Source organism: Vanessa atalanta, chromosome 8 (genome assembly GCF_905147765.1).
Source record: "Vanessa atalanta chromosome 8, ilVanAtal1.2, whole genome shotgun sequence".
Classification (NCBI taxonomy): domain Eukaryota; kingdom Metazoa; phylum Arthropoda; class Insecta; order Lepidoptera; family Nymphalidae; genus Vanessa; species Vanessa atalanta.
This window is the reverse complement of record NC_061878.1, coordinates 53,592-72,918: the sequence shown is the minus strand read 5'-3', so window position 1 is coordinate 72,918 and position 19,327 is coordinate 53,592. Positions and strand designations below refer to the sequence as shown.

The 19,327-nt window shown below is 34.8% G+C and overlaps 1 protein-coding gene across 1 annotated transcript; it reads right to left on the bottom strand.

Annotated features, from left to right (window-relative positions):
- Window positions 1-10,126: 10,126 nt before the first annotated feature.
- LOC125065744 (eukaryotic translation initiation factor 3 subunit B) lies at window positions 10,127-15,885 on the bottom strand. Its single transcript, XM_047673539.1, has 10 exons — window positions 15,704-15,885; window positions 15,188-15,503; window positions 14,727-14,913; window positions 14,168-14,394; window positions 13,460-13,636; window positions 12,069-12,645; window positions 11,648-11,766; window positions 10,838-10,991; window positions 10,431-10,539; window positions 10,127-10,357 (listed from the first exon to the last, which is right to left on the bottom strand). Exons 1-10 carry the CDS (start codon window positions 15,828-15,830, stop codon window positions 10,263-10,265), a joined length of 2,088 nt encoding a protein of 695 aa, XP_047529495.1. The 5' UTR covers window positions 15,831-15,885; the 3' UTR covers window positions 10,127-10,262.
- Between the last annotated feature and the right edge of the window lie 3,442 nt (window positions 15,886-19,327).

Below are 19,327 nucleotides of genomic sequence, written 5' to 3'. Positions count from 1 at the left end.
TCTAACAGTTCCTTCTATATTCATTAAGAAGACACGTCTTTTTCATTAGATACACCGAATCCAAATCCAGCATAAACATCTTAAAGCTGTAAACATAAATAATAATGACCCAACGTAGTCAGTCGGGGAGTCGCAGATGACAGATTAGGTAAGAAATTATTAAATAATTAGATGATTACAAAAACGCTTACATTTTGTGTTAAATGTTTTAATAAATTGTGTAATAATAATAATTAGATTTAAATTATTTTTGTATTTCATTGGTAACATTGATACTAAATATGAGGGTACTTTGACTTTTCCGTTCAATATTGTAAGTCACGTGATTTGCAGTGAGACTTATACAAGTGATGGAAGCTCCGTACAGAACACTTACTTTACTGTTTCCTGGAGCAGCAATGTGTTAACATTTAAGGGATGATATATGAATTGTGTTTTGTCCAATTATCAAGATACAAAGTTAGTATTAAGGTAATTGGTGTTAATGTAAATATTAATGAATACAATATTACGATTACTACAGCTATTGTAATGGTTAAATACATATTTGTGTTTCATAAGTAATATTTTATTGTCTTATAACCTTAAAATATAACAAAGAAATTGAAATTATTCTTAAAATATTCTGACGTAATGTACTAAGTCACTATAAAAAAATAAACATAGACGGGCTTATTTCAGCTGTTGACATTGTGTGTAATTGTAGATATTTAAAAATGAGCTGCCTTCGTTAGGGTAGCGTCGATAAGTCATATTAAAATTATTCAATTACCGTATGGTAAGCGAATATTCGCTTAGTAAATACACCCTTCCAGGAACAAGCTGTTCCATAATTATATGCCCCAGAAACATTTAGAATTGTCAAGTAATATTGAATGCTTACCTTCCTATCGATTAAAGATCCATTAACTTATAATTATATATTATATAAGTGATGATGCCGTGACCGAATTCGGCCACGGCCGCAAAACTCAAGGGATACCAGCCAGCAGGACATCTTATGGTGCATAAGTGTGTGCGCAAACACAGGGCACACACACTCTCTTATCCCTCATTCTCATACATATATGTCGTAATTACATATATGTTGTCGATTATGAATAATTATTACCTTAGATGATTTTGTTGTATCTGTGGGATGTGAACGCCGTGACACGTCACGGCGTTCACATCCGTCACATCAGTCACGTGATCGGAATCGTTTCAAGGGACAACTGGCACATTTTGAATTATTTCGAGAACGATGAGACCGAAGCTAAATATTATTATAGAGAACGATGGGATAGTTATAATATACCTACTTTATAATTTGTGATTGCTGATTACCTACATAAAGTACAAGAATTGTCATATTGTATCGTTGTGGTTAATTGCCTGAGACGTACGCCATGAACCCTGTACCAGAAGCTCCTACCGATGACGGGCGTGCCGCTGATCTATCGCAGTCGCCGTCATATATATTATACTAATCTCAATGGATTATATGAGTACATAATAAGTAGATGGAGAGTTAGTATTTGCTGATGCTTTTCAGGAAGGATAGCTTATTTAATTGTATATATATCATTTGGACCGAGTTATGCCAAAATGTACCAACCCACTAATTGTCAAAAGATGAGTTACTGACACCAAACTGATCAGAATGTGATATATTACTACACAGCCAAAACAGCCTACAACAGCATGTATTGACATTTGACAGAAGAAACATATGTATGAACCAAGCCACACATAAGGACTATGTTTAAAACAGTTCTGCTATTATGATCCAAAAACATGTGGTGCACCCTTGATAATATAAATATAAACCAAATTACTCTGGTTCAATGAATTAAAAAAAATATATTTTGTATAAATGTCTCAAACCATTATGTATGCAATTTATATATAACCAAGGTCAGCGGTGTTCCCGATAGGACAGAGCACAGATGCCCGTGAAGAAAGGAGGTGAACTTTTTCAGATTACAAGAGGTCTTTCTTGTCCAAGGAGTTCAGGTAGACTTTTCCGCCACGGTTCTCTTAATGATACAATAAAACGGGGTCTTGCCACCATCGTACATTTAGTAATGATGGTCGCAAGAGACATGATGGTCTGTCATTGGTTCTTTGGGAACGAGAGTGGCCCCTGGAGTGGGACACTACTTGCGTTGACACGATTTCATGTGAGAGGAACAGTGGAACAATGTTAAGAGCCGGAGTCGCCGCAGAAAAGCTGAAGCAAAAAAATGATCCAAATATTCGTCTCTAATTCCAAATTATGTCTTTGTCCCATTTGCAGTTGAAACACTTGGACCTTGCAGCAGTAGTGCAAAAACGTTCATTAAAAGTATAACACTTCGACTTATTTCCTCCGACACCGGTGACAGGTGGGCTGATATTTTCACACGGTAATGATAGTATCTTTTCTTATTTGTTTATAGTTATAAAATGCCATAATGTTAATGTATATATATATTTATGGGTTAAAAGGATTAGTAATAATAATAGCTCTTGTAGAAGACAGACGATAATAATAATCAATACTCGCAGACTTGTCACAATTTTCTTCAATGTGAAACACACATTGCGCGTCAAAACGCCCACACAAACGCACTATAATATCTCATTCAACATTATACGCAAGCCCTCGTCGTACCTATCATTACAAGTAAACAGCAAATTCATCTCTCCATCTCCGAAGTCCGGGGCTTAATAGGACGTGACCCTGGGGTCGTGGACGCGTGAGGTGTAGGTCTCACGTTTCCTATTTCAGGCGACCATGAGAAAGACGGAGCCTCGTGCTATCGTTCGCACTAGGGAGAAGTGCAGGGGGGCAGATCACCTTCGCCCCCCGAGAAGAGCTCCGCCGAGCCACGTTAGCTGCCACGGGTGCTTAATACCGACACGATCCCGCAGTGGTTTCACTGGGTAGGAATCCTACATAACCCAGTTTTCACCCTCCAGGGGCTCAGCCTACCTGAAGGACTTGCTTCAGGAAGGTTGAGGCCTTAAATGCTTTATATCGACGAGGACCAGCAGCCTCTAGCCGAAGACATCTGTGATCTTACTGAATAAGTATCCCACATAACCAGGATGTCCCCCAAGGGACGGGTGCCTTTATGAGGGCTTCCATTATATTATTGTTTTTATTAGTTTACAATAAGTTACATACCTCGAAGAGGCCCTATACCTCTAAACTAGGAAATCTTAGGGGCCAGTAACTTCCCAATTCAGTCCTTCTCGGTAGAGTCGTGATATTCTGTCTGTCTGTTTCTCTTTCATGACCAAACCACTGAAACGAATTTGATGAAATTCAGTATGAAACAGGCTAGAACTCCAAGGAAAGAAATTTCCTATTTTTTATGGCTTATTTTTGATAACTAATCACTAGATCGCGAACGAAGCGGCGGACGACAACTAGTATTTAATATAATTTTATTAATTTATGGTTGCGTTACATATACATATACATTTTTTTATAATATTCTTAGGTGGACGGGCAAATGGGTGGGTCCCTTAACGGTAAGAGGTCACTATATTAAACAATCCTTACAGCACCATATGTGATGAGTGGATGGTACCTACGAAGAGAGGCTTTTACAAAGCCTTAATGCCAAGGTTTTGTATTGCTTTACTGATGTGTGCATTTTTGGCCAAACTGTGTTAGTCGCTTACTGTGCAATAATGGGTTAAAGATTAAATCGGAATGACTCGGCCTTTAGCAGTGGCAGATCATGGCTGCTCTAGGTCTACTTTTGGGAGTTCTCTAACTCAATGTAGAGATCGAAAATTTTAGTGAAGTTTAGGTTTAAGAACTACAAATTGAAATTTTGTACTCAAACTCACACTGAGGGTAGAGTGCCTCAAATGTATTTTTTCAACACAAACTATCACGTTTGCGTTAATGGACATTTATATAGAGTAACGTGAGTCGTGCACGACTCCAGTGTATAATTAACGAAACGAGGCCTCTCCTTCGTTTAAACTAACAAAAGTAGGAAAGTTTGCGCGAAAGACACGTTCGTCCCGGTAGCCCCGCATTAACGAGCTCTGTGCCCGCAACTTTTTTTACATGATCGTCGGATATTCACAGAGGATTCGAATATCCCTTGGAAACTTTTGAATTTCCCGGGATATAAGATATGTTATACATAATACTGCAATTCTTGTAATTACTTATAATACTATTTATGGTTTTTGAATGTAAAGTATTTATTTACTTTACGATTCATAAGCTAAACGTACACGTTAATTAATTATAAATGTAGGTACTCAGCTAGTTTTACATAACTCACTCACTCATCTTCTTCAGAATTCCAAAGAACGCGAATTTTTTTAACTATCAAGAACATCAGTTCAAATTTTCACAATGGAATATTATATAAAACATGCTACCTCCCGGGACATAAAAGCTATCGCTTACCTTCATTGGAACCTTTTACACTTAAATGTAATATGTATTAGGTATATCCCAAACTATAAATACTTATTCCGGCGATCGAGCGATATTTCAAAGCTTTTATTACGTTTCCCGTCCCCTAACCCCGTGTTCGCTTCTACCTTTCATCAATTTATTTACTGCTGAAATAAATTAATTCCTAATTTTATGTAGTTTATATTAATTTCTACATTTATATATTATATCTTCGTTTCGTTTGCCGTACAGCAAAATATAACTACGTTTTAGCTTCTGAAGTTTATTTTATAAATTAAGTGATTATTATATACATATATATATATATGTTGATAATATCGAGATATATTTATATCTCAGGACGTACAATAATATAGAGCATATCATTGTGATGATCGGATTTCAAGTTCAGTGAACCTAGCGTTGGATATTCGCATTAGCGTGACACTGAGACCACACCGGACCGGCAACGCGAGGATGTCAGGGGACGCAGACGAGTATCGCTACCGTCCCGGCAGGATGTGTCGAGATTGTATTCTCATACAGTGTCATTTTTTATATTTTGCAACTGGTTACATATTATTTGAAAAACAAACAAATTTATATGTATATTGCAATGCTTCTATAAATTCTCCCTTCTAAATTAATTAAGGACGAAAGGCGGCAGGGGAAGATACAGGGCTTTATAAATACAGCAACCTATAGGTATTTTATAAAAACGCATATTTATGCATTTAAACCCAATTAGTATATATATATATATATATATCTATACATAGGAGATGTTTGAGAAGAAATATTATTGGGGGTATGTATTAACGCAATAGATCACATAACTATGATTTTTAGAAAATCCGAAACGGCTTCACCGATTTGGATTCGGTTTTCACAGATGCTCTGTAATGACCTTGGAGTAACATATAGCGTTGTTTTATTCAAATCATTCACAAATAAAAAAGAAATTTAATCGTTAATTAAAGTTAATGTACACACTAACTAAAAATAGTGATTTGGCTTATGAAAAAACTTTAGGTACTATATACTCTGCTTGGTTAGTATATATATATTACAGGTTAGGTTGAACATTGGTTATATGATTATTATATTATGGATAGGTAAGGAGGCTTTCTTTATTATTATTGTCTTTGTTAAAACCTTCGCTTACAATTATTAGTATTAACTCACAAGATAAAAGTATCACGACGACAGTTAGTAGGAGGTATATATTATGATGTATATTTAAAAAATATCAAAATATACATTAATTACTAAAACGACTTAGATTTTATTTTTACTACAAGTTACTCTGTTTTTTTATTTATCAGGACGACATGAATTTAGGTTCAGTAGTTATGACTTCGACAAGTTGAGTTCCTTTGTTTCGTTATTTTTTTCTTGGTATACCTACAAAAATTTTACTAAATAGTCATATCCGTCAACTTATTCATTTTATAAACACGCCTCGTAAAAAATCAAACCTCTCTCTTCGAATTCGACATACTGACTTATACTATATAAAAGTTCATCAGATTAATCAGAAGACTCTATATGTTAGGCAGAAACTTCTTCCATGGGCTATCAAGGAGAATTGAAGCTTTTTGTATTCAGTTCAGATTCTCATCGATTTAGAAAAGAAAGTCGCAGTTTCTTGAAAGTGATTTCAAGAAACTGCGACTATAATATAGGATGAATGCAGTATAGCCAAATGTGAAGCGATGGAAGCAATAGATAGCATTAGCATTAGCAGCCCGTAAATGTCCCACTGCTGGGATAAAGGCCTCCTCTCCCTTTGAGGAGAAGGTTTGGAGCATATTCCACCACGCTGCTCCAATGCGGGTTGGCGGAATACACATGTGGCAGAATTTCGTTGAAATTAGACACATGCAGGTTTCCTCACGATGTTTTCCTTCACCGCCGAGCACGAGATGAATTATAAACACAAATTAAGCACATGAAATTTCAGTGGTGCCTGCCTGGGTTTGAACCCGAAATCATCGGTTAAGATGCACGCGTTCTAACCACTGGGCCATCTCGGCTCAGCAATAGATATGAAGAACCAAAATAAAAAGAGTAGGGTAAAGGGTATGGACTGGGGTAAAGGGTAGGGTAGGTATACAGTACTTTTATGTGGTGACTGTTGACACTCAGCAAGTCATAGCGCAACCAGTGAAACCAGGGCTATGATGATGAGGTTAAAATCTTTTATAGATTTCCACTGGTGTTACATCATCGCTCTACATTTGACACTAAATATACGAGCGCAAATCAAATGAAGCTAATCTAAATACACAAAAGTTTTCGGATTGATTACTAGATAATGGCAAAGATCCATGTCCACGGAACAAGGAAATATCGTCCTACGTGAAAACCACTGCTGTACCGTTTCATTAACACAAATTCTCATATCATCCGGTTATATGAAAACTTCTGGCTTTGCGAAAGAGTTCTTTTGACCTTACGTAACGACGAAACCGCTACAATTAATATTGAAATTCTGCGATTTGTTCCAAGGCATAATGTAGAGTATATCTCAACAGAGTTGTAGAGTGGAACAGGTTGATTCTATTAATGAAATTTAAAAAATAGATTGTAGAATCCCTGAACACCTGTCAGCTGATAAGACTGATTTGAAATTCGCCGTGCCTATAATATACTTTAGAAATTTTAGCCCACTAATGCAATGTAACGGTACCTACCAGATTAAAAATGATAAGATAGATGCAGATTTTAACGGGATGCGGCGCATGTGAATCTATACTTATACCTCGCGGATCCCTCTTATTACAAAAAAACTTTTCGTTTACTTTAAAGCGAGTCCAGTTTCCATTGCGCACAACCAGCTTTTATGTGGCTCAGTCACGTGTTAGCAATTCCAACAAAAGCTATGCCTTAATCCGCGACGGTACTAGGTACGTGTAATATCGTTTGCAGAGAAGCATTGTGATTGTAACGACAACTATTTTCTATTTTATTATTCATTAGGTAATTAAAAAATTACATGATTTACCAACAAGATTAAATTATAAATTTAAAACGTTCTGTCGTCGTTCCCACTACAACGCCCATATTGCACACAGATTTAATTAAGCAACTCGAATAACCAACGAGACTTCTACGTGTATCGACAATGCGTTTTGTAATGTAATGGCAAAACAAATTGTTAATTAAAAAAATAACATGTAGGCCAATATCGGCTAATAAAGTTAATTGTTTTAAAGATATTGTGGCGCGTAAATTATCTAATCTATAATTTAATGACACAAGATCCAAATTAACTTTATAATTTTTGAACTAACATTAAATTAAATTGATAGAATATTTAAAATGAAATCATTTTATAGTAATAAAAATTAAAATACTTATAGTGACTTTGCTACTATTGGTAAATATAAAAATAGAAACAAATTATGTGACTTATACACTATGTAGCAGTGGGATCGTATTAGTCGATTATTACCTAATATTCAGAAATATTATTAGCACAATGTATGCATTTTATACATAAAAAAAAAAAACAAATCTAAAATTCATAAAATGATTTCTACGTAGGATGTCATTGATAGGGTTTGCAGAAAATCTAAAAAAAATGGTACCACTCAAATTGAACATAATTTAAGGTAGTGGGTGTACAAATTCAGAATGAGTAGTTGAAAATTTCATCATTAGCAGCCCGTAAATGTCCCACTGCTGGGATAAAGGCCTCCTCTCCTTTGAGGAGAAGGTTTTGCAGCATATTCCACCATGCTGCTCCAATGCGGGTTGGCGGAATACACATGTGGCAGAATTTCGTTGAAATTAGACACATGCAGGTTTCCTCACGATGTTTTCCTTCACCGCCGAGCACGAGATGAATTATATACACAAATTAAGCACATGAAATTTCAGTGGTGCCTGCCTGGGTTTGAACCCGAAATCATCGGTTAAGATGCACGCGTTCTAACCACTGGGCCATCTCGACTCATGTTGAAAATTTACTTAATTTTTTTTAATAATATACCCAATAAAATAACATTTCACTGAAAACCATCACCCATCGCATCGACACATGTGCAAAGAAAACAAATAAAGGGCATATCGTGATATCAAAAAAAGGACGTAGCGAATATAAAAATAACTTAACCTTCATCAAGAGTGGCTATGGCTATCAAATGCAAAAATAATAAATTGTTTCCGACAGGTTCCTAGTCAACTTGTAACTCGTAATGTGCCAAAATATATGTATGTTATGTAAAACAGAATACCTTGCTCAAGAGTTACGTTTGTGGAGCTCTCAAGAATGTACAATAAAATATGTTTTTTACATTTCGTACAGTTGAGACCACGTTAGTAGAAAGAAGTACAAAGTACTGTAGGACGCCCCGTGGCGAGGTGGACCGACGATTTAAAAAAGGTGGCAAGTAGGCGTGGGAGGTGCCGGCTGCCCAAGATCGGGATGGTTAGCGTACTATGGGGGAGGCTTTCGTACAGCTGTGGACGGTAAAGGGGTGAAACAAAAGATAAAACTCCGTAACACATAATAGGTACTTACTATGAAAATAACTAATATAAACTAATCGAACAGTATCAATATCAGTCAATATCCTTTTAAGGACGATTAATGAAACTTTAGTAAAATGGTATAAAATACTAAAGCATTCCCATGCGAAGTATTATTATAAGCAATATTATTTAAAGCCAGCTTCAAATGGTTTCTTATAGGTGCCCTTTAGAAAAAGTTAGCAATCCTTACTGACATCTTAGCGTCTCGTTGAAATTCCACACAAGATGGTTCACTGTACGCTGGATGAGAGGTACGGCTTATAAGTCTTCACGAAATTCTCAACTGTCTGCAAAATCTTTAATGTAAGTATGGAAAGTCATTTCAAACATAATACAGTTTTACTTTCGTAACGTACTTGTATATCGATTCATCATTATTGTAAAATGTAAGTCGCGTGTTATACGTATTACATATATTATAAATAAGTTTTGTCGGTTTTGAATTCAAAGTAATTACTTCTTTTTTTAATTTGGACCTAGCTCATTATATATCCAGGTATATTTAGCCTTTGCCAACCACAGGAATAAAGACAAATGAACAAGCTTCACGTTGAATTGACGCCATTACATCGGTCGAGAACTCGAGATCTCGAATAATCTAGATATTAATTATAGATTCGCGAAAAAATTGCGTTTTTAAAGCTGTTTGTATATTTCTTCTTGGATCGAAGATTTTATTTATCTATCATAAAGAACAGATTTAGAAAAATGGAATGAAATGATGCGAGGTATACTACTTACGTGTACCGTAAGATATGGATGTATATGTATACACAAATACATCCATATCTTTATTTTATACGTACCATTAAAATCAAGAATTAGCTGTTGAACGCTAATTAAAAACGTATGTAGACTTCAGAGTTACTTTCGAATTTATAACATTAGTATAGATTGTTATAACGGGCGACATATTTGAGTATCCTCATATCGCGTCCGTGCCGTGGCCATAAAAACAAATTTGTTTTGATGTAAAATATATATTTAAAATACACACTACAGGTAGTAAAAGACCAATATCCATTTGAAACATATAAATTTAATATGATTTCTATAAACATTACCTATTGTATAATTTATAAACCGAAATCTTACACCGCACATAATGGAAATAATATCTCCGTAGACGATTATTTGTGACTATAATAATAATAATAATATGTAATATGGGGTATCGGTACAAAAAAACTGTCAGATGGTGTTTGTCTGTTTATTAAAAAGTTATCTTTGCTGATCAAAAACCGGCGAATGGACCGGTCGGAGCCGGCCGCGACCGGCTATCGAGGAGGTCGGGGTTATCCCCGACCTCTAGACGTGCGGAGTCCGGCGACTACTCGATGACCGTTTGTTCCTCTTTAATAAAGAATTCTATAACCTCCTCCACAGTGTTCGTCGGGTCCGTGTCGAGACCGTCCGTGTCTACATCTGAAACGGAAAGGCCGGCATTAGTGACTCCGGTCGGGAGCGGCCCGCGGGGCGAGAGTGTGGCGCAGCTTACAGTTCCTGAGCTCGAGCCGGCGCGGCTTCTGCTCGGCCCACTCGCGCGCCTTCAGCTCGCGGTACTCCACGTACTTCTTCATCTGCTCCGTGCGCTTCGCCACCAGCTCCTGCGACGACACACATGTGTTTGTAAACGTTCTATTATAAAATGCCACATCAGCTCGTTCGATGAATCCTAGTCGGAGCGAACTGAGAGTCAAGTATAGCAGGGTAATATATTACATGTATTTGAATGTTTATTGAGTAAAATGATCGACGAAGTATCGATCATAATAAATACGTTAACCTCAAGCAAACGGTGGCGCGACCGTACGCTCGTTACATACACTAATCCATACATTGGTAGTCAAGTATTGCAGTGATAGGTCTGCTGGGTGAGAGGGCCAGAGTCGTGCTAAATCTCACCTTGCTGGCCTTGCTGCTACGCATGCGGTCCTTGGACTCGAACTGCGAGTAGTACTTCTTGAGGTTCTTCTTAATCTCCTTCTGCTGCTTCTCCGACAGTAGAGTAGGCGGTCGCGGTCGCCACAAGAACTGGGCGAAGCCTTCCTTCATCACTCTGCAATTTGCAAGAGGATTTATTTATATATATATATATATATATATATATATGTCGGAGGAAGATATGAGTCGGGTTGATTGATGTTTGCATGTATAACGCACAATATTATTTGTTTACATTTTAATATGTTTTAAAATTCTTGAGTTAATTATATTTGATTTGTTACATTGTTTTAAGAAGTTATAAACGATATTCATTTTATAAAAGTTATGACGACCAATCAGAGCGAAGCATTTGCCTCGAGCGGGGTCGAGGCGCCATCTGGTTGACACAGGTGGAGACAGTTTTGACAGATGCATTTTGTTTGATTAGTAAAAGGGACAAATTGAGTTGGATCTTGAAAAGTGTAGAAGACTATAAAAGGTCAGATCGGTGCCCTGAACCCGCTACTCAGTGTTGTTACTCGTTAAAGTGTTAATTTGTTGACTTTATATTAATTAAAATACCGTAATTACGTGATAGTTGTGTTTTGTGCTTGTTCTTTACCCTAATAAGCCCGTAACCATCTCTTTATTCATGGTTCGTCTTTATCTGACGAAACAACACTTATAGTACTATTAATTACTATTAATTAGTTGGGAAATAAATAGTATACTATTAATTACTTGGCAAATAAACTAATTTATAAAATTTTGTAAAACATGAAATCTTACCTTCGAATGATCTTGCCCTGGAAGGACCACAGATAGTATCCACAGTCCATCTTGCACTTGAGTGACGACACTCCAGTCACAACGTAGCGACCTGTTGGATCCCATTCTATGCCCGATACCTAAAACAATAAAGTCATGCTTCATTAAGCTAGTTATAAGCTGATTGTTACTGTAAATAATTCATATACTGCTCACATTTTTTGGTCTATAAAATTTAAATAAAAAAGGAGTTAATTTTATGAAGTCGAAGACTACAAATAAAAAATATATTTAAAATAACTTGTGAAAATAAAGTTTTTTTTGAGATTTTGTTAATCTACATTAAATATTCAAAAAATACTGAAGATTAATCTTTATTTAGGGACTTATCAACATTTAATAATATTATTACTTATAACGAAATGATATTTATAAATGATACCTGGTAATGGTCAGATATATTCATGATGGTAAAGTCGTTGGTGTCCACAAAGGCCAAAGCTCCGCCAGTGAGCCCAAGGTTGGCTAACACAATGAACTGCCCCATCGGAGACCAGAACAGATGATTAAACGTTCTGTCCAGTTTTTTCAACAGTGTCGGAGCTTGACCAGTGTTCACTTGATAGAAACTTATACAATTATTTGCAGCATCACCGTGAATGATTGAGAATTTGGAGCCAATTGGTTCCCAAGCAAAAGCTTGAATGGGCTCCTTTATTTCCACAGAGTCGACGGGAATCTCTTTTTCTCTCATATGGAATATTTCAAAGTTATAGTACATTCCAGAGTATTTAATTTCGTTCTTGTCTTTCTTGACTTTAGAGTAACGGTCTACTTTGACACAGAGATAATCACCACTCTTCTGCCAATGTATTTTGCAGTCGGCTACAGAGAAGAGATTTTTAGAACGTATTTCAGTGCGATTGGGGAGTTCTAGAAGTGTGACACGCGCAGGCACGTCCTTATCTTCAGCTACCCAGTACGCTAGGACATTGTCAGTTGGTGACCAACAGAAGTCTCTGGAAATTTAAAAAAAAAGGTTAAATTATAGAAAAAAAAAAAGATTATCTCAGTGTCAGTAGTTAAATAAAACAAGTCTTATTTGAACGCTATTGCGTATAGTCTGTTATTGTCGTGTGACGTCTTTTGCTGCACCAGTAATTTTGATGTATTTTTTTACTCATACATAATGGTGCAATATTGAGACATCTTGTCTGGTGATAAAAAAGTACCTTTACTTTTATAATAATTTGCTGCTCCCAGAGCTTCTTTATGCATGCGTAAAGCAAGCAATCACAATTTGTAAACTAAAGAACAGATGTCTTAGAAATTTCGGTATGTATGATGCCGACAGTTTATTACGGGCTAGAATAACAAAGCGACAAAAGAACTTACACATCTGCGCACTTTTTACTAATTTTCACAACTAAAAATTAACTTTTTATTATTTAATGTTTCTTTATAGAGAGGGGGTGTAACGCTATATAGAGTATATCATTGTTTAGTAGACAAGCTGAACCAACCAAAGTCGAGTAATTTCGAAGCTTTAGGGTGTTTTTAATTAAATCTAGTGACTTTACATAGAGCTTACACTTCTACAAATTGAAACATTAAAATACAGTTGTTTGATCAGCAAATAAAGTTTTATATATGTTAGTTAGTTGACCCATTTCAGAATTCTAATGTTTTAATATTTTGTGATTTTTTACTTTTTATAATAAATTTTATTATTTAGTTAATTCTTTACTAAAACCTAGAATCATTTCATGACAATAATAAAAAGGTAGCTATTTATTATTGTCATAAAATGAACTAAAGAGATGTTTTACTCACCTAATACCAGGTATTTTAATAGATTTCTTATCTAGCAGACCAAAACTGGGGGTCTCGTACACAGAAAGCATGTCAGCACCCAGACGAGCAAAGAAACGATCATCCTTACTCCAACGGAATATTGGCCACGTCACATATTCCTCGGGTGGAGGGAATGAACGCTTTTCCTGTCCTGTTCTGTTGGATAAAAATATAAATTATTGCTACAGGTTGATTCTAAATTATTTCATTGCAATTTATGCTGTGATATTTCCAGCTTAACAAATATCTTAGTTTATGATTATTCAAGGCACTCATTGTTTATAGTTTGTCCACAATAATTTACTTATGATAATAATTGATAACTTTAAAATATCCCTGTGTATGTGATGTGACATTATTAAGGATTCAAAGATACAGATTATGTTTAGAACTTAAATAATTTTATAATTTCAACATTTTCATCAAGTCATATTTAAAAATTATTAATAATTGTTCTTAAAATCTATTCCAATTGAATGTTTAAAATGTTGAATATTAGAAATAGCTGCATGTGCTTCATAAACAATAAATGTATTATTAAAGTAAAAAAGCTTTACTTTACAGTTGTTAGTTGCTACTTTATTATTGACACCACAAATATTCTCTCTTAAAATGTATATGGATATATTTTAATATAGATTTTTCTTTTTTTTCAGAAAAGATTGATGAGAAGTTAAATGTATTTACCTAATATCCCAAATAATGAGTTTCTTATCATCACCTCTGTCACTGTTTGGTGAAAAGGTAACAATATAGTTCTCACATGGTGAGAAGGATATGAATCTCGCCTCAGGATGGTAGAACTTTTGAAACTGACTGAACTTGGGGCCAGCCCATAAGGCCACTCCTCGCCAATGGAATGTAGCCAAATATGTACCAAGGGGTGACCATACTGCATATGTTTCCGTCCAGTTCTGAAACCAAACATATACATTTAAAATTTATATTATATAAATAATTTTAAATGTCACATCTAAAACTTAGACAATATTTTACATATCGACAAATTAATTGAATGTGTAAATATACCATTGCTTATTCATTAACTTAATCTAGACAAACCTCAGTAGGGTAACTAATAAACACATAGAAACACATGACATTAGTCACACAATGTTGACTAAATATATAAATGTATTATTAAAATAAACCAGCAATCATATAAAATGACTTCTTTAACTTTTCATGAGTTTGAACTTCTAGTATTTTATCACATCCATATGTAGACATGTTGTAGTATATTTACCGGCCGCTCCTGTAACACTATAGGCTCTGGTAAGGTGTTCTGCCACACTTGTAGCGCAACCCCAGTGCCAATGCCCACAAGGAACTGGTCGTAAGCATCTGGGTCCATGAGATACCATTGCAGGTCCGACTGCACTTTGAACGGCTGAGGTGCTGGTGGCTCCCATTCTTTAGGAATATCTGAATACCTGAATGTGTTTGGAAAGTTAATATCTGTATCAACTTGTGTTAAGACTTGTTTAATGATTAAACTCACGATGCATTATTACTACAGATAACAATTACAAACCGACACTAAACAACTAAATGTTATCATTACTCATTACTTAGCTGTTTTATTAAAAGCATACTAAGATATGACATTAAATATTTAAATCAATCACTGAGTTTGAGGGCATCATTTATCTAGTTCATATTAAGTTACCATAGAATAAAGTACGAATAATATTAACTGATACTCACTTTTTAAAATCAGTGAAAAGGTTCACCAAAAATGTATGTTGTTTATCTAATTTACAATTATTAGTGGCTTGTACAGCTTCAGCGGCATTCTGGGGATTGCTGTATTCTAGGAAAATGTAGCCCGTTGTGACTCCCGTTTCGGTGGTTGGATAATACTCGTTGACGATTTTCCCAAACTTGCTAAAGATCTTATTTATTACACTCTGGAGTTTTTCCAGACGCTCAGGCCCGACTTGAGGGCAGCCGTCGACGATTATCACATTTTCATAACCGTCAGACTCCTTCGGCTTCTGTTCCAAGAGGTCTGCCAACAGTTCTGCAACGTCAAAGTGAGGTTAGGAAATTTATTGAAGTCACCTTTTTCGATGCACAATTAACAGTCAATCGACTGGACGCCATACAGTAATTAACATCACGATTTCACATTGCTTTGAAAACATAAAACACCACAGTAATGCTTAAAGTTGTAGGTGACGCATATGGCCGGACCAACCTCGCAATAGTAGATTTACGTACCCTCATCAGTTATGTCATCTACGAATCCCTCGGGATCCTCAAAATTGGGCTCTTCGTCAAAATTCTGTTCCTCATTATCACTTTGAGGTGTTTGATTCACTTTCTCGTCGCCTTTTTTCTTTGCCATTTTGACGTTATAACGTGTGTTACCGGAAGACACGCCATTAGTGAACTAAATCCATAGATTATACGAGCGACACAAACTTAAAATTGTTATCAAAATGGCCTCCTTTCACCTGCGTTCGAATTAACTAACTCCAATATAACAACATTATTAACCCTATCAAAAATGTACATCATGATATCTTCAATTAAATCAACTTTTAAAATACATATAAAATATCTCAATCAATCTAATATTACAATTAAAAATAAAAATTATTTGAGCCATAAACAAAAATAATCTCTATAATAATATTATGCTACTATTATTAAAAAAAAAACTAAAATTACATAACATTACATTACCTGAATAAATTATGTTTAATTAAATAAAATTATTAATAACGTAATGACGGACATAATATGTTTTCTGTAATTTATGTCTGTTTTGTTAAAACTATTTTTATTGTTATTTAATTTGTCAGTTGGAAAAAAAGGTTCATTGCATTTATTTATTTTATTTAGAATTTATATTTAAAAATTCTTATTCTGTCAATTTTTTTTTGTACAATATACAATTTTTGTCACAAAATGACAATCGTTTTCTTTATTACCTAATTATAAAATACAAAAATATTTCTTAACAATGTCCATCCTTAAATTATAACTTAAATAGAACTTCCGTTTAAGTTTTATGCCGGAATGTCTTACTACTATTAAATAGATGTGTTTCAATCGTGAAAAAAAAATGATTCAGACATATCAATGATGAAATGATTCATATCAATGTCTGTCAGTCAGACCAGTTGATCACTTAGTAAATATTTACAAGATTAGAGAATATGAACAAGTATTATTCTTTCCTACTTAGCTTATACTATTCAACGAAAAGGGCCTCGTATTTAGTCTTATTATTATTCCTTCATATTTATTTATACAATTAAAACGCATTTTTATAAATTAAAAAGTAAAATTTTTAATCCGTAAAAAAGTAGCCCTAAAGTTGACTTTATTGTTTTATAAATCGTTTTTAATATTAGTTTGGACATGCTGTTACACTGTGGTTTCAACTTTTCAAGGTAAAAGTACATGCCGTACTAGTAACACCGATTTGTTAAATGAACATTAAAAAAACATAACATTTATAGCAGTGACGGCGGCGTGTAACGCGATATAATATTATATATTCTTGCAATCTAGTACAACTTGTATCGTTTTCTAATAAGATGGCTTATAAGTAAGTGAAAAAAAAAACAAAAGAAAGAAAACAGCACACTCGCTTTGACACATTATTTTTTATAAAAATGTTGTAAAAAGGGTTGATTAAATAGAAACTAATGCTATTTAAAATTAAATCAATGATCTGTTTTATTTATATATCTAAATTAGTCGTCGTAGGCGCGAACAGTATATATCCATCTTACTCTTTATCAACTATGTTACAGAACTAATAACCGAACAGTAGTTGATATACAACCTAAAGATTAGCGAGTCACTTCATTATAACAAATATAGCTAACTTAATAACATACTAATTCACATATTAACTTTTTTTATTTCTAAAAGCATTAGAGAGCAACGTTGAAAACTTTAAGAACTACGTGTAGGTTAAGATGGTGTACTGAGAACTCCATCTCTTCAGTCGGTTCTAGATCAGTCCTTGGAGTCTTAACGCACCTGTTGGTGCTTATTTAATTTGTTAACTCTTCTTTATTTACTCTTCGTTAGTTTCGCGACGCTTTTTAGGATTCCATACTTCTGGAAGAAAAAGGGTTCTTCCCTTATAAGCTCACTTCGTTCTCCGTCTCAACCCATTTTCTTAGGAACGCGTAATCAAACCTAAAGGGTACTTCCTGTTGACCTAGAATCATGAAATTTGGTAAGAAGCAATATCTTGTAGCGCAATTATAGGAAAATTGAAAATTAATTATTACAACAATGTCTGTTTGTCTTTCTGTCTGTTAGTACGGAACCCTCAGTACTGGAGTCCGAATCATACTTGGTAGTTGGCGTCTTGTTTATAAATGACGTCACGATGATCTATCTGTTTGAAGGGTGAAGGAGCATAACATCTCGATTGAAGTTGGCGGCACATTACATTTCTGGAGTACGCTTCATCATTATCAACTTTAAAATTACGATTCAAAAGTATTTATATATTACATAATATATTTTCCTTTTATATTATAGCGCTAACAGGTTGTCTGGTTGGTTGCAATAATCTCGTAAACCACGAATCGCAATAAATATTTTACTTAAGATAAAAAAAAAATATTACATTTAAAGTTATTTATGAAAGAGGCAATTATCGCAAATTAAACCGCGAGAAACAGCTTTTAAAAATATTTTGGTACTTCTTTAGTGCCTTATGTTTACATACCTATGTACACATAAGGTACTAATAGGTAGGTATTATACATAGGTAGAACTTTAAATGCATCCCAGTATAATAGAAGCGGTATTAATAGGAACGTTGCTGGGTCAGCGGACATGAAAATCGAGGTCGCTTGCAGGCTGCATACAAAAGTTAACGATAGGTTATTGGCTCATGATAATGGCATTATATACATAGGTGTGCTTTGCGTGACGGCAAATAGTTTTTAAGTCACAAATATGATATGTTTGATGCAAGTAAGGTAAGCAATTTGTGATATAAAAAAATATTCAAAACATATTTATATAGTCAACATTGTGTCGTGGCACTACCCATTGGAAAAAGCTTCAAACCGGGGGGCTTAGGAGACGATAGAGGGTATTTTACTCAGCATCGGGATATTTTATAAGATCATAATATTATTAAATGTTAAGTTGCACTGGTTTGGAATGAAGGTTCTATTGAGATGAAACGACCTTTTGTGTTATGTTGGTAAGTTAATATACAATAATGTATATTCCTGCATGACAATCAATAAATATTTATCATATTCTGTATCTGTATAATCTTGTATTGAAACATATGCTTCTTTTTGCAATTTGTAAATACGTCGAATTCTTGGAGCTTCCGTACAAACAATACTTTAAAAGCAATTACATAATTAGCAGTTCTTATCAGTAGAACGCGGAAATTCAAACATCGTTATCAGAACGATTACGAGCCTAGAAATTTCGTTCAACAATGAGCTTACGTCCCACTTTCTACGATATCTACCAGCCAACGGGGTCGCGACTCGCGACGGTGTTTACAGACAGATGCATTCGTCATGCTCACACCGCTGGTTCATTGAACGTTTTACCCGTGCTTAGTGAGATTGTAGTGTCGTGGTCAAGATTATAATTGTCATTTAGAGCTATATGCAGTAGCACATTATTCATCTGATATAATATGCACCAAATTCGCAAACAGATTTAACTGCCACAATAATGTTTACATTGTTTATTGTTTATATCATTTTGCTACAGTAATACTGTAAAAATGTTCTCTGAGTGGCTTGTATATATAAACATGTTCATGTCATTTATATTGAATAGACTCGAAGTAAAAAACATTCTCACGATAATCTTCCATTTCAAGGCAAATACACA

Bases quoted from the DNA above. Each gene is read 5' to 3' on its own strand.
- LOC125065744 (XM_047673539.1), bottom strand. From the start codon at position 15,830: ATGGCAAAGAAAAAAGGCGACGAGAAAGTGAATCAAACACCTCAAAGT. The intron at 15,504-15,703 runs GTACGTAAATCT...TTGACGTTGCAG, and splicing joins AGATGACATAACTGATGAGG to AACTGTTGGCAGACCTCTTG. The intron at 13,637-14,167 runs GTAAATACATTT...TTTATCCAACAG, and splicing joins CTCATTATTTGGGATATTAG to AACAGGACAGGAAAAGCGTT.